This window comes from Ictalurus punctatus, chromosome 10, assembly GCF_001660625.3.
Source record: "Ictalurus punctatus breed USDA103 chromosome 10, Coco_2.0, whole genome shotgun sequence".
Classification (NCBI taxonomy): domain Eukaryota; kingdom Metazoa; phylum Chordata; class Actinopteri; order Siluriformes; family Ictaluridae; genus Ictalurus; species Ictalurus punctatus.
In genome coordinates this window covers 14319611-14336235 of record NC_030425.2, presented here as the reverse complement: position 1 = coordinate 14336235, position 16625 = coordinate 14319611, and the positions used below count along the sequence as shown (strand labels likewise).

The following is a 16625-nucleotide window of genomic DNA, read 5'->3' as shown; positions in this document are numbered from 1 at the left end:
GAAAGATGGCAGCATAGTTTAGCGTTTTATCATCTGCCAAACAGCTGGCTTCAGCAAACTAACCACAAAGTGCCTGGATTAGTCCAAACACCTCTTAAAGGCTCTGACACATTGCTCTCTTAATGGCTGTCAAATCATCCCCATCTAAGTGCAAGTCTGCGGCAGTGACACGTTTTTTGTCCATGTTTGAAAGTGATGCATGTTGTGATGTCGAATAAACACCGTGTTGAAGACGTATTTAAACGTGCGTGATATAAGGAAAAGTGACACAGTGACACAGAGGATCAGCATTAGCGTCTTTATTTCTCTCTTTTTTTCAGTTGATGTTGTTGCATAGGAAATGCACATCTTGCTTCCAGTAAATCGGTGGATGAGTGTGTCCATAACAGTAATGGGCTGAGCGAGAGAAAGAGAAAAAAAGAGTGAAAGAACAAACGAAAGAAAGAAAGAGCGAAAGAGCGAAAGAAAGAAAAATAAAGACAGAAAAAAGAAAGAGAAAGAAAGAAAGAAAGAAAGAAAGAAAGAGATGGCACTACATAGACAACTAAAAACAGGTACTCAGATTAGCTCAGAGTCGATATGTATCAGGTGACTCAAAGATAAAAAGCACATGTAGGATCAGCTCACTCTAATCTGTACAGATTCGACAGGCAACATCAAGATACCACAGACGGAAAACTGATTCTACATTAAGCGATACACATGACTCCAGGACAAAAGAAAAGAGAGAGCAGTCAGTCACAGAGGTTTAACACAGAACCACAATGGAGTCAAATCAGTGATGGAACCCATAACATGACATAACAAACACCGGGTGCTTGAAATGACAGCTTCTCTTCAGCAAGTGTAATAGAGGCACAAGGTTTCGTTTGATTTTTGTAATCGTTAACTGAATTTCGATTACTCAGAAAAAGACAAATGACAAGTCTAGGGAGAGTGGAGATAAAAAGAAAGGATGTGTGGAGATGGTCGGAGGACAGCGGTGTAGCATCACTCGTCATTCCGCTACTCCGCCTCGATCAGAGACGAGCACGATTGTCTTCATAAGATCCAAACTTACACGCTAATGCTCAATCACACACTCCAAAAGCCCATTTCCTGACTTCACAATTCAGTCCCAAACGTCACGTATCACTATTTACACACACTGGCACTACAGCATTCCAAGCACTAACACAGTGCTGGTCCTGGAATCCAGAGATCTTGTTTAATATCTGGTCTGTGCTTCCACCAGTTTAAGAGCTGAACCATTATATAATCAGACCAGGAAACGTACTAGCTCATGAGTAGAGTAAAAATGGAAATTCCTCTGGGTTTGAGTCAAATGCTTTAGTGTCTATACGCATCAGAGAAACCATCATAGACAACAGGTAACGAAAGAGCTGAGAGATACAACCGTTCCACTTCTGGCTTAAATGACGTTCTGTAGCTCAAACTCAGTTCACTTGGCAGTTAAATGTTCATTCCGTTCTCAGATTGCTCATTCTTATTTCGATATTTAACAGCGCTCTGCATAATCTGTGTCTTATCTCAGTTACGGTTGTGAAAATGACTTTCGGACTTTCGCCAACTCCCGGTTCCACACCTGCAGCGTTCTGGCACATTGAGACACCAGAGCTTTGTTGGTGAAAAAGTTCTGCCAGACATTTTGTCCCCAAATCCTGCTATTATTACTTCTAGTTACTGATACAAATCGGACGACAAAGTAACCATACCCATCTAGGCGAGGCAGAAAAGTGTTCCTGCCATTCAAAAAAGGTTTTCTGGACTTTTCTGCATCCTGCCCTGGTAGGCTAGACTCTTAACTTTAGCCTTGAACTGCTCCATCTGCTTTCACATCAATAAATAGTCCTGAGAGTCACCAGAGCTCACTTCTCTTAGCACTGCACAAATCACACACTCTTCAGTGAGGTTCGTTCTTCCTCTAATAGTGCTGAACACCTCGTATAAGACAGCAGCATTGATCCTCAGACCACTGAGGCTAGCGCGTCAACGACATGGGGGAATCACTTATGTGATTTTGTTCTCTCCACAGCTTCAGGACATGATGCTTCATCAAATGAAGACCTCTCTGGATCTTCCCTATGCCCTGCTGATGCTGGTATGGTGTATATGGTTTCCATGGTGGTACTATATGAAAGGGGGAATGATAAAAAGTGAAATCAAACACAACTAAACAGAGAGTGAACACAGAGTGCGTAAATGTAATCGATACTACACTAGAGCATATTTTAACGTTAAAAACAAACAAACAAACAAACAAACAACATAAATCTGTTCAGTGGGAGAGACAGCTTCCTGAACAAAATGATTTTAAAAACAAACAAACATTTTTTTTCTTCTAGTCATATTCATTAAGAGCTTCACTAGGTGAGTACAGAGGATCATGCAGGTTATAGTCCATGGATATTGAATATCAGTTATAGTCAAAGGGCTCTGAAACACAGCAAAGGCTATCGGTGTTAAGAGACACAAAAAAACCCCAAAACAAATCCAAACAGTTATAAAGTGTATTTGTTATCAATAAGAGCAATATAATACAGATTTTCACAGGCACTACAATTTTAAATGTATCAGTTAAAATGCTGGTTTGCGTTTATTTTATTTTTTCTTTACAATTCAACAGAAGTTGAACTAAAAAAAAACAAAACAAAACACATGACAAAAAGGTAAAGGTTAAATGAAGGTCGATACCAAACTTTGTTTGGAATAGCGTTCATTTCACGAGTGCATAGTTCTCATGCAGATAAGACTGCTAGGTGGTTCAGCAGGGTCGCTCGCGATGGTCATGTTTTCGAGTTATCTTCTGTCTTATCAATCGAGGTAGCACCAAGTTTAGTAAGGAGAAGGACAAAGCGCCTGGATTAGTCGAGAATGCGGATAAACTACCTGCCTCAGCTCAGCGTGATGCCCGATTTACAGGGCTGCGTCTGTTTTGATTCCTTGTACTGTAGGTCTGTATAAAAATGTTAGAAGGGCCTTCGATATTGTGATTTTAACCAAAAACAACAACAACAAAAAAAGATTTTAACCAGATCACATCATAAATGGAAATGAGTGAGTGGACATGATGTGAGAGTTTGTTAATCAGTGCTGATTGTCCAGCAGTAGAAAAGGTTTGCACACACACATGCACTTTCCCATGCCTGAAAACATCCTCCAGGAAACAAAATGAGGTTGGGATTGCAGGCTATATCAGGCATGTTTTCTAGTTTGATGGTAGAGTTGAATGTGAACTGTGACTGAATGTTACCCTGATATTAATCCAATGCAATGTTCACCTCGAAGACTCAAAACCATTTTTACTCGAAACCACCCACAGCATTATTTTCATAAATAATTCAAATAATCACATTGAAACATTTCATCGATCTCCATATTACAGATGATGATGAGGCTCATTATGTGAGGACATTTAACCCATTCATGAGTAAATGGGTTTCATGGGTAAAAGTGAACAGTTGAAGTGGGAGGTAACAGTTTTGGTATGGACAATGCTGAGAAGATTTCTCTCAGTGTGCATTTGACGCAAAGCTACGCTTACATTGTCCTCCCCTTCGCAAATTCATCTGCAATAACTGGCACATAACAGCTGACTGCGGCTGTGATTGGAAAGTGGCAATATTTACAGTGGAATACTGTTTTGACCCCAAAAGCACAGCCTTATGAAGAATACATGTGTTTTATATCTGATACAGTCTGTGGAATGAGGAACTGATTTGAAATGTGGCATTGATGGAAATGATGTATGTGGGTATGCAGTTGTGGTGTGGTGTGGTGCGGTGGTGATGGTGGGATATTAAAAACCCAGCAAACATATGGACACCATTCTGGACAGTGATGATTCATAATTCGAGGCTGTTTAGATTATAGGGGATAATTTAGCGCCCGTGATTTGAAAACGCATGCAGTCATTTGGCGATGCGCATAAATGCACAGTGTAATGTGTTCGAACTAGTAGCTTGAAGTCGTAGCTGTTGCTCAGGCTTCACACTTCATTATGAAAGATTGCTCTTTCAGTGGACAAAAAAATGAAGCTTAACAAAAACCTGCTCATTTAGACGTTCTGCATACACAGTGTATACTCAGTTAAACTGAAAAGTTTGTGAGTAGGGCTGCGAGTAAAAGGTCAATTTTGCTTGAGAACTGGTACTAGATATATTACCATAAAATGTCTCATTCCCAATAGTTTCATTCCAAACTCTGTGTGTGTGTGTGAGTGTGTGTGTGTATGTGGTTGAGTGGGTAGGTGCAGCAGAGCCAATAAGAAGACCCGCAGCAGTGTGTGGTGACATGGAGAGAATGCTTCTCAGCGTGCTGTGACTCCATGCTCGGTTAGCAGAGGTGGGAGAGTGAGAGAGAGAGAGAGAGAGAGAGAGAGAGATGGAGAGATGTTGAAGAGAAAAAGAATCATGTTGCATATCAAGCTGTTTATTTTCCTGCATGGAATGGTGAACACAAAAAGATGCCTAGATGCATTTATAATAGGGGCATCCTTTGGCTGTCTATGTCATTGTCTTCTGCCTAAAACTAATTTTAAAATGCATAAAAACGCTCTCGTTTCTTACCAACATCCTCAGAATTAACTAAATTTAGCTTCATCAACACTGATGCAACAAAGAACCTTCAAAACATACAGCAAGCATACTTGTAACATCCATTTACAATGGGGCTTTCACCTCAATACCTTATACTTTTCAAGTATAGGAAATATTCTATACCACCAAAAGAAAGAAGAAGAAGAAAAAAACCCAACCAAACAAAATTGTCTTTAAATACATACAAAAAGGAAAGCGAAAGAAAAAAAAAGATAAATCAGGAAACAGGAAAGTTTTCAACTTAAATCCAGTTCCCCAGAGAACGAACGAACGAACAAACAAACAAACAAACGAAAAAAAAAACAAACAAAAAAAACAGTTCTATTAATGTGGCCTTATTACAAACGATGCAAAAATTCACAACACTAGTTTTTCCTCATTTAATCAATGTTACAAAAGTCCTGCATTATAAAATAGGGCAGCTTTAAAATCAGTGTAATTAATAAAACTATACAATATACAAACAACAGATCTCCCATACTCAGCGGCGTCCTAGTCCTAGCTCTCTTCTCGATTTCAATTAGATTTGTTCTTCTTCTCCCAAAAACTCTGTTTGTAACCCCCCTCAAAACAAAACTAACTAACTAAAAAATTACACACACAACACAACAACAAAAGAGACTGCCCAAGCTATTGCTTTTATATTCTTTTTCTCTTTTTTTTTCTTTCTTTAAAAAGGTTGCAATTTTTTCATTATTTTACACACACAGCCAGATATCCTGCTGATTAGATGCTAGGCTGCTCTAAACTAAACTAAGGTTCTGTGACAAAAAAAAAAATAATAATAAAATTTTTTAAATGTCCGTGCAATCAAATCAGTTTTTTTTTTCCCTTTGCTCGTTTAAGCCCTGGAAGCTGTTTTATTTATTTATTTATTTTTTAAAAAATCCTCATAACTGTCATTCTTTCATATTTAGTGCAGATAAGGAAATAATGCCCAACTCATTACTAAAGGGTAGGCAAGGACAATGAAAAAAAAAAAAACAACAACAACGATAACAATAACAAAAAAACAACCTGACACACTAATAAAAAATAATAGAAAAAAAGAAAGCACACACAATCCACACACAAGTGTAACCACTAAAACGCCATATCAAACACTTGGAAAATTTTCTTGATATTTTTTTTTCTTAAATGATATATATGGAATAGACAAGAAAACTGGTTATTATGGAAGATCAACATGTACATAAAATGGGCGTTTTCGCAATTTCTTAAATGCTTAAATGCACGTATGTTAAACATTGTCGTATTGGAGAGAAATTTTTCCTTGTTTTAAGGCTTGCTTGTGACCAAAAGGAAAAAGAAAGAGGAAACCTAATACATGAATAGTCATTTAGGTCAAGCGCAAAGAAAGTAGAATTCCCAAACATGACCGGTGTGGAGTTTGAATGAAAAAGCAAATCTGCCAACCAGCCAGTCAAGTGCAACACTAACTTTGGTTAAAAAAAAAAAAAGAATGGATGAAAAGGACATCTAAATGAGTGCAAGCAGGTATTGCATATTAATTCATTAATTAATTCATTCATTCATTTCCCCCCTTATTTTACTGTTCTGGGAACAAAAACAGGAAGCCTAAAAAAAAAAAAAAAGGTTGTTTCCATTTAGAAATAATTGCAGCAACCTCCATAAATATCAATACACTAGCTAAAAAGGGCCTGGGTGTCAGAATGCTAACAGTTACACTAATCAATGATTCATTTCCTATTGACTATACAACTAATAAGTGCCTGCGCATGATTAACACTGTAGTACAAGACTGAGTCTTGTATAGATGTTGTATCACTAGGCCTGGGCTCACACAGTGCTCCTCTTAATGTATTATTAGCACATATTCCTATTATCTTCTTCACTCTCTGATTCCCTGCATAGTAGCAGCAAGATGGAAAAGATCTGGGAAGTAAAATGCACTGCGACTTGTGAATCAACTCAAGACTAGACCAAGGCACATCGATGAGGAACAACTGAGCAATTTGAAAGGAGAAAGTGAATTGCTCTTGCAAGTAAAAAAAAAAAAAAAAAAAAGAATGATTGTTTTTTTTTTAAAAAAGCGTCAAAGGAGGGAGGGACAATATAGAGAAAGGTGAAGGAGACGCTAAGGAGGACCACAAAGACGTGTTAGCTGGTTGATTGTGAGGACAGCAGTAAAAATACCCTACGTTTAAGGGGCCAAACAAAATACTCGATTTGGCAAGTGCCTGGAGTTGGGATTACAATATTGTGTCTTTATTCACACTACTTTATCTCTACATAATCTATGTAAAAATTTGTCACTAACACTAGAACATGCAGATTTTTTTTTTTTTTTTTTGTGTGTTTTTCTTTTTTCTTACTTTTCTGAGATTTGATCAATAGTGGATGAGTCAGGTGTAAGTGTATTTATTATATACGTACTGTAGGAAACAAAAGTCAAAAGTCGAATGAAGAATAACGGTTAAATCGCATGCGAAGCAAATGAATTAAGAAAGGCTTCGCTCTGCGGTTGCATTCATGTTTTGGTCTGATCTTCTTCAATCATTTGTTTTTTTTTTTTCTTTGTTATTTCGTATAACACTTTCATAAAAGGTTACAGAAGTTGTTGTTTTTTTTGTTGTTGATGTTGTGTCACCCCGGCATCGACTACCAGTCTGTGGTCACAGAACAGGCACAAGAGCTTTCAGCTAAAGAAGACAAAGGACCATACTGAACGTAGAAAGGGTTTAAGAGTAAGAGTGCTGGGATTCGTCCATATAGAACATCAAAAAATATATAAACTGACCACAGATTAGTGTTCCTATTCTGAGAGCTCTTCATAACCAACCATGTCTGAAGCTGCTGATATGATCGGATCTTTCTTATGTTACACGCAATGGAGTTGGCCTGATGACAAATGACGAACAGCTAACTGCTCCTACATTATGTGCTTCATTAAAATAAGTTAATTAGCTGATTTTGGAAACAAACTTGCACAGCAGTCTAATGTCAATGTGTGGATGAAGTTGTCGAAATGTTTAAAATTGATTGTTTAAATTTTCTTAAAGGGATATTTGTTCTACAATACCAACAAATTTACAAAGATGAACAAACATAATAATAATAATAATAATAATAAAAAAAATAATAAAAAAAGCACATACAGCTCTCTCTATTTCACACTAGGCTATTTGTTCTATTTTTGTACCCCGATATTTTAGAGTCCCAGAGGTGTGAATGGACTAGGAAGAAAAATATATATAGAGATATACTTTTCAACATTCACTGCAATGATCTATCTTACAAAAGATATTCAACAATCTGACAGCTTTCCAACAAAATTGCACTTTCCTCAATTCAAAATTCCATTTACTTCCAATTATGGTTGTCTTATGTCTTGTTAATGAATGGAAGCTCAGCCTTTCTATCCGCCCGTTCTCTCTAATAGCAGACCTTTACATGGGGTGTATTAGAAACAACTGAAATGACTCAAAAACACACAAAAAAACAAAAATATGAACGCATCTCCAAGATGGGAGACAATTTCTTTTTCAAAAAAAAAAAAAAAAAAAAAAAAAAATCTCCCGTATTAATTCTTCACTTTACAGCCTTCTGAGCTCATATCAAACACCACCATCTTCTCACTTCCTGCCCCGAGACACAAACCAGGGGAATTTCTTCTCATAGTTGCCATTTCCCGGCACATGAAGTCTGCTGGGCCATGGGCATGGCGTTGAAGGTCTCGGCGGTGAAGATATGGATGAACAGTTCTGGCCAGAGCAGACTATTGAGTCAAGAGAGAGGTTTTAGCTGGTGGAATATCTGATCCAAGTAAAACCTCTGTAAGAAGTCCACAAGCAGAAGTAGAGTTCTACCCAAAAAAAATGCCAGATCCGCCAGATCCTGCCAAACACGAGGGAGAGGAGCACGGGGAGCGCCAGTCCGGGATGATCAAATCACGTAGCCAATACGTGAAACTGCAACAAATTCAGGAATTACTGATAGAGATTCAGCTCTCGATGAGACTGGGTACAGTCATGGACTGAAGGAAGCTCTTCGATTGTGTCACATTATGTTTTCCTTATCTGGTTGAACAAAATTAAAAAAAAAAAAAAAAAAAATCATGCACGTTTCCAAGTAAATCAGATCTCTCCATTTTCAAGCCCAATCTCCTGGAGAGAGAAGAGCTGGACAGTTAGTATATATGAATATAGGAATAGAAACCATACATCTGGAGGAATATATATGGGATATACAGATACTGAGTATGTTTGTTGTAAGCGTGTTGAGTTGAGTTGTTTGGATTTGTTCTGGGTTCTGCTGTAGCCATGCTGGGGGTCTGTGGGCATTGAGGGCGGCGGGCAGATCCTGGCGCGTCACACCGGTGGGCACATTTGAAGGTCACACTCAGGGAAGGCAGGGAGGGGCATGTGAGCTCGGGAGAGGCCGGTCTGAATCTGGAGTCCTTAGCCCAGGTACCACTGTACACAAGAGAGAGAGTAAAGCAGCAGTCAGAACAAATGCAAATAAAATGTACCTGCTGAAAAAGACGTCGAAGTTGAAAGAGGAATTCAGTAGTGGTTCATCTAGATTTAACCACACAACAATCAAGGCACAGGCAGAAGTGTTACCGTGCACTCACACTGGCATCATCATGTGTCACTCAAGTCACTCTACTCTGCTCACTAGCAGGTGTTCCTAACTGTCCAATCTTTTGTTTCCTTTTAGTGACATTTAATAATTGTTAATCTATATATTAACAGGATAACAATTTCTGAAAACTTATACAGACCATAATACTCTTCTTATGTGTTGTGTTAGAGTAGTGTAAAGGCTTAAACTGGAGTCTGCAATGTTTACTACACAGCCCTGCCTCAGCTCACCTGTCTGTGCTCACCTGTTTATTCTCCTGCCCTCTGTACCCAGCTGTTCCTCTTCTCTTTTCCTCTCTACCTTTCCTCTCCTTCTCTCTTCCTAAATGTCCTCTTCTTAACTCTTTTTCTTGCCTCTGCTCTTCCCTTTACTCATTTCCTTTCCTCTATTTCCTTTGATCTCCTCTCCTTTCCTTTTCTCTGGTCCTCATTTCCTCTTCACTACTCTCCTCTCTTTTCCTTTCTTGTTCTCTCATCTCATCTCATCTCCTTTCCTTTCCTCTATTTCCTCTTCTCACATCTCCTCTCCTCTTCTCCTTTCCTCCTCTACTGTCCTCTTTAGCCTGCTCCATTCCTCTCCTCTTCCTTCCTCTACTTTCCTCTCTAATTCTCTCCCCTCCTTTTTTCCTCCTCTCTTCTGTCATTTCCTTTCCTCTCATCATTTACACTCCTCTTCTCGACTCGCTTTTTGTTTTATCTCCTCTCCTTTCCTTTTCTCTGGTCCTCATTTCCTCTTCACTCCTCTCCTTTCCGCTCCTCTCTTTTCCTTTCTTGTTCCCTCATCTCCTCACCTCTTTTCTTCCTCTACTCTCCTCTTTAGCCTGCTCCATTCCTCTCCTCTTCCTTCCTCTACTTTCCTCTCTAATTCTCTCCCCTTTGATTTCCTCCTCCTCTCATTTCCTTTGTTTTCCTCCTCTTCCTTCTTCTTTCATCTCCTTATCTCCTCTCCTTTCTTCTTCTCTTTCTGTTCCTTTCTTTTCCTCTCCTCTGTTTGGTATTGCCTCCTGCCTTGAACCCCTTCAGCCTGACTCCTCTGCAGAAGCAGGAAGTAACCTGTTTCACGAGCACCAGTGGAGTTTAGTGTCCAGCTCTCTGCTCTCTCTAATCCTTCAGTGAAATGGGCTTATTGATCGCCCGGCTCTATTGTTCATGTTTCCAGAGAGTGAGCAAAGTGCCCTCCCCTCCTTCTCCCTCATGCTCCCTGTCTCCGATCTCCCGTCCCCTCCCCTCTTCCTCCAAGTTCAAGTTCATCCTGGTGTTACATCATGTCTGGTTGCCAAGGACAACCAGACACCCATATACGTGACTATCATTAACAACTCTGTATCACTTCCTACACTTCTTACTTTTTCTCTCATTTTTGTTAAATCCCACTTTCCCCGGTTCTGTTCCATGCTTATCCACCTAGCCCTGGCAAAACAAGTGCACACACAATACTGATTCAGAAACCGCACACATATAGTCTCTCTCTCTCCCTCCCTCCCATCCTTTCTACACACCACCATGCTGTATCCACCAATCAGGACACAGGATTAATTAGATGTTTAAACTTTATGGCCAATCAGAGTAAAGATAAGGGCTCATTTTGGACAGTATTACATCACTGATGCAAACAAATTTCCCTGAGCTTTCCCCAAGCATTCTGCTGCTTCTCAGTCTTTTAAATTCATACTTGTTTAACATGGCCTATTCTTTCATTTAATGCATTATATTTTCTATGATTTGTGGATTTATAGCGATTATTCATTTTTTAAAATTTATTAATGATTATCGAGTCATCAATGAGATTTCTCACATACTTTTATACGAATGTGATGCACATATTTGAATTGGGTATGTTGCATAGTAGTGTTTGATATTAAATACATATTACACATATAAACTGATACTTATTAGACTTTCATTAGGTGTCTTGTGAATGCTCAGAATACGCTCATAACTGTTGACACGTGTTAAATAAATAACTTGAAATATATTGTTTCATCTTCTCTTCCTCCTCACTATTTTAACGGGATATTAGCTCTTGATTTGAATAAAAACCACCACTTGCTCAACACAGTGCAGACTTTCTAAAATAATCTGAACGCTATCATTTGATAACATGCAAATCAAATGCTGCTGTAAAGTCGCTAATGGTTCTAGCAGGCTGCAAATATCCTCTCTCGCATAAACACACACATTTGCACCACACAGACTCATAACGTGTTTAAATTCTATGGCTGGCCACGAGCGCAGTGGAGAAACTGGAAGGTTAGTTTTTAATCAATACAACTTGCTGACTAGGGACTTTTGCTCTCAGGCTCACTGCAGCTTCCTGGTGTCTTTGTCTATGTCTGCTTTCAAACTTTTCTTCCATTCCCTCCGTCCCTCCCTCCTTCTTATTCTTGTCCTGAGAAGACTTCTGGAGATGAGCGTTTGCAGGCATAGAGAAAAGGGAGAAGGAGAGGGGAGGGGGACTGAATAAGCTTATAAGGTTGTCTCCAATATTTCCCCTGTAAGTGTGTGGACAGTGGGGTAGAGTTACAGTGTGCTGACAGGTAGGATTTAGTCAGCAGATGTGCAGAAGAGACAGAGAGAGAGAAAAGAGCTGCAAATGGTATGAAGTTACTATGCTGTGTCATTATGATGAGATTTATCTGTCTTTTCATAATAATAACACTTGCAACATGATCAAAGGTAAAGCAAAGAAGAACATAAAATCTGCCAAGTGCCAACGTTTGACTTTTCTAAACATTCCCACAAAGAGCACTGTTGTGGAGCGAGCTACAATGTAGTTGTACAACTTAATTGGTTTTACATGCATACAAGTACATGTTCTGTGCTTCTCTCTCTCTCTCTCTCTCTCTCTCTCTCTCTCTCTCTCTCTCTCTCTCTCTCTGTGGTAGCAGCTCAGGCATATTGCCGTGATTAGGAGAGAGTGTGTGGGAGCAGAAGCGAGAGTGAATCTCATGGCCACATGTGCAGTGCAGTGTGTGGTGTGGTCTGTATCACAGCCACAGGAATGCTGTTCTGGTACGAAACTCCACCCCCCCTCTACTTCGGCTTCAACCCGCCAACCCCAAGCCCCCCCCCCCCCCCCACCTTCTAACATCCCACACTCACTTGATGCCTTCCATGTGTGTTGCTGTAATACATTATGTTGCTGATCTGAGACCAGTTTCAAGGAGTTTATGGCTCTCAGATTCGGTTCCATTCTCTTCTCTGATACACCTGATTCAAGTGGTCAGGAAATGATGATGCTATCAGGTGTTTTGGGGAAAACATGAAAACGTTCACTGATAGGGCCTGGGATGGGATTTTTTTTCACCTGACCTCTATCTAATGCAAGTGTATGCATGATTGGAAAGAATGGAAAACCTGTTAACTTGCAACTCATTTGAAACATAATGAAAGCCTAAGGGCATGTGTTAAATTATTTTAAACACATAATATACACTTCTACACCTTTCAACTAAGAAAGTCTTACCAAATCACTTCTTTTGGGGCTGTTATTCAGAGTTGGCGACTCATGCACATGCTTTTGTTCCCCTGTGTGCGCCATTCAGATAATGTAAAGTAGATAACGTAAAGGAGAAGTATAATGTAAAGATAATGTAAAGTAGAAGTATAATGTAAAGATAATGTAAAGTAGAAGTACAATGTAAAGATAATGTAAAATAGATAATATAAAGTAGAAGTAAAATGTAAAGATAATGTAAAGTAGATAATGTAAAGTAGATAATGTAAAGTAGAAGTATAATGTAAAGATAATGTAAAGTAGATAATGTAAAGTAGAAGTATAATGAAAAGATAATGTAAAGTAGATAATGTAAAGATAATGTAAAGTAGATAATCTAAAGTAGAAGTATAATGTAAAGTAGATAATGTAAAGTAGATAATGTAAAGGAGAAGTATAATGTAAAGATAATGTAAAGTAGAAGTATAATGTAAAGATAATGTAAAGTAGAAGTACAATGTAAAGATAATGTAAAGTAGATAATGTAAAGTAGAAGTAAAATGTAAAGATAATGTAAAATAGATAATATAAAGTAGAAGTAAAATGTAAAGATAATGTAAAGTAGATAATGTAAAGTAGATAATGTAAAGTAGAAGTATAATGTAAAGATAATGTAAAGTAGATAATGTAAAGTAGAAGTATAATGAAAAGATAATGTAAAGTAGATAATGTAAAGATAATGTAAAGTAGATAATCTAAAGTAGAAGTATAATGTAAAGTAGATAATGTAAAGTAGATAATGTAAAGGAGAAGTATAATGTAAAGATAATGTAAAGTAGAAGTATAATGTAAAGATAATGTAAAGTAGAAGTACAATGTAAAGATAATGTAAAGTAGATAATGTAAAGTAGAAGTAAAATGTAAAGATAATGTAAAATAGATAATGTAAAGTAGAAGTATAATGAAAAGATAATGTAAAGTAGATAATGTAAAGATAATGTAAAGTAGATAATCTAAAGTAGAAGTATAATGTAAAGTAGATAATGTAAAGTAGAAGTATAATGTAAAGATAATGTAAAGTAGATAATGTAAAGTAGATAATGTAAAGTAGAAGTATAATGTAAAGATAATGTAAAGAAGATAATGTAAAGTAGAAGTATAATGAAAAGATAATGTAAAGTAGATAATGTAAAGTAGATAATGTAAAGTAGAAGTATAATGTAAAGATAATGTAAAGTAGATAATGTAAAGTAGAAGTATAATGAAAAGATAATGTAAAGTAGATAATGTAAAGATAATGTAAAGTAGATAATCTAAAGTAGAAGTATAATGTAAAGTAGATAATGTAAAGTAGAAGTATAATGTAAAGATAATGTAAAGTAGATAATGTAAAGTAGATAATGTAAAGTAGAAGTATAATGTAAAGATAATGTAAAGAAGATAATGTAAAGTAGAAGTATAATGAAAAGATAATGTAAAGTAGAAGTACAATGTAAAGATAATGTAAAGTAGATAATCTAAAGTAGAAGTATAATGTAAAGTAGATAATGTAAAGTAGAAGTATAATGTAAAGATAATGTAAAGTAGATAATGTAAAGTAGAAGTATAATGTAAAGATAATGTAAAGTAGAAGTATAATGTAAAGATAATGTAAAGTAGAAGTATAATGTAAAGATAATGTAAAGTAGAAGTACCTAATCAGAGATTGGATGTTTAGACCACCACCTTTAAACATAAATACTTGCCTTGAAATCAGGGATTTCAAATGCAGACTGTAGAAGGATAGTGTTTCATTTTTTGCGGTCAAATGTAATACGATGTAACATAATCAAGAGACAATTAAAAACTAAAAGAATAGTCTTAGTTGTAATTATCACATCAATCACTGTGAATTTGGTATAATTGAACGAAATGGCTTCCACTCTCATACGTCCATAGATAACATTTGAGGTCGGAATACTTCAGTATTAAATCCTCACTGCTCGCTCTGAATACGGTCCACAAAGTTTTACCCAACTTTCTCACCTTGGAATGAGCCTTTAAGCTTAAGTGATACATGACCTTAGTTCTGGACCTGGATAGTTTACGTAATTCAACACATGAGATAATTATGAAGCTCAGCATGAGTCATCATGAGCAGTGCCACTAATCTTTACAATTCCGCATCACTCCAGCTCACACCATGAGCTGCACTGTTGTGTGGGACGACCGAGTTAACCTGATCTATAGTGCAGGTCAGACAGTTCGAGTTGTGTCTCAACTATTGTAGGACAGGAAAGGGCAGTAAACGAAGCGAGCACAGCGAAGCACTCAGCTCTCATATACAACACTGTTCTGTTCCAGCTGTGTAAAAAGAACGTAAGGCTTTGCTGCTTTGTGGAAACCAAAAGCAGGACCACATGGCTGGCACGCTGTCCACGGTAGCCTGGAGTCTTCACCGTGACTAGGAGAAAGATCGAATAAGAGAGAATGAGAGGCAAAAGAGAGAAAGAGATATATACAAACCACAGTGATCTCCTCTGCATTGCCTGGTATCTTCACACACATACACACACACACACGCGCTAAAGAGATACAGGGTCAGATTTTGTCTGGTTTCATGATTACAGCCTTTCTCCTTTCCTACCCTGTTCTCCACAACCACACTGCTGGACCTGAAACCACTGTCCCTCTATTCTCTTATCCTTCCCTCTCCTCTCTTATACTCTGCTCTCTTCTAAACACTCCCTGACCTGCCATAGGTGACCTCCCACTCTCCGGCTGAGGTGGCTGTGCCCTGTGTGAGGGAGACTAAATGAGTGTCAGGGCCTCCCTATGCAGTCAGCAGGATGGATAGAAAAAGAGAGACTCCATCTCTTCCTCCATCATCATCATCATCATCATTCTCTCACTAGCTTTCTGTTCTGCGCTGCCTTTAAAGGCTGGAAATCATGGGGAAATCCAGAACGTACGATTCCGTCAGTCTGAAAGCTGTTGGAACAGCAGGAAGAAGCATCTAGACTGGGGCACTACACAGATAAAACCAATATGTGTGTGTGTGTATGTGTGCGTGAGCGCATGTTTGCTGGTTAAGGGGTCTTTTTCAAGGGATTATGGTTTTTGGAGTGGTGGAAACATTCACTGCTAGCCTGAAGTGAACTTCCATGATAGCAATCAGTACAAACAAGCAGCGTATTGTTCTGACTGTCTGATCTACAACTGGAACTGGTTGTAATGGACAGGCAGATGTAGTGTTCAGCCACAGACGTGTCCTGACTAAAAGCCAAGCCTTCAAGGTGAAAGCTGTTTTAATGGAAGAGAGGGGGATGGGAAGATGGGACATATGGGACATTTATCCATCCATCCATCCATGCATGCATCCATCCATCCATCTGTCTGTCTGCAACATATCTATCTATCTATCAGACATTTATAAACTAAAAAAATGACGAGTGAATGAAAGGAATAGAAAGAAAAAACACAGACTGAAACAGACAACAAAGCAGGGAGTAAAGCAGGGAGTGAGAGAATGAGAAAGGGAAGGAGGGTGGGAGAGAGAGAGAGAGAGAGAGAGAGAGAGAGAGAGTGACAGAGAGGGAATCTTTGCCTGCTCCTGTAACTCGCTGCCAATGGCGGGAGTAATCTCATCAGCTCGGTGGATGTGCTGACTCAGCGAGCCCACTAAAGTGCCTTCAGATGAGTGTCATCTCGGAGGAATTCAGCCTCATGTAATGCAAACCAGGTCGAGAGCGGAGAGTGGCAGTGAAATCGCCCGTCCCCGTGCTGCCCTCCCCACGGGAGCCCGCGGACATTTACAGCATTATTTATTTACGCTTCTGAATGGGACAGGAGCAGGGGACTCATTGATAACACGGTGCTCTATTAGACTATTGAAAACAATGGCTCAAGCCTGAGGGCTCGATCTTATCCACATCTTTCATCATCATTCTTCAGCAGTGTAAGGTGTAGGGCAGCGTTCGATCTGATTACTGCTCTGTATTTCCT

At 38.4% G+C, this 16625-nt stretch overlaps 1 protein-coding gene across 4 annotated transcripts in view; it reads right to left on the bottom strand.

Moving 5' to 3' along the window:
- Positions 1-284: 284 nt before the first annotated feature.
- nfia (nuclear factor I/A) overlaps positions 285-16625 on the bottom strand; it is a 133816-nt gene continuing 117475 nt past the window's right edge. For 3 of the 4 annotated variants that reach the window (XM_053683061.1, XM_053683060.1, XM_053683062.1), the window contains one exon: positions 4418-9034. In XM_053683061.1, coding sequence (XP_053539036.1) covers positions 9020-9034 — 15 coding nt within the window. In that variant the 3' untranslated portion in view covers positions 4418-9019. Of the gene's footprint in view, positions 9035-16625 lie in introns of all 4 variants that reach the window. The other variant, XM_047158079.2, reaches the window with a different exon arrangement.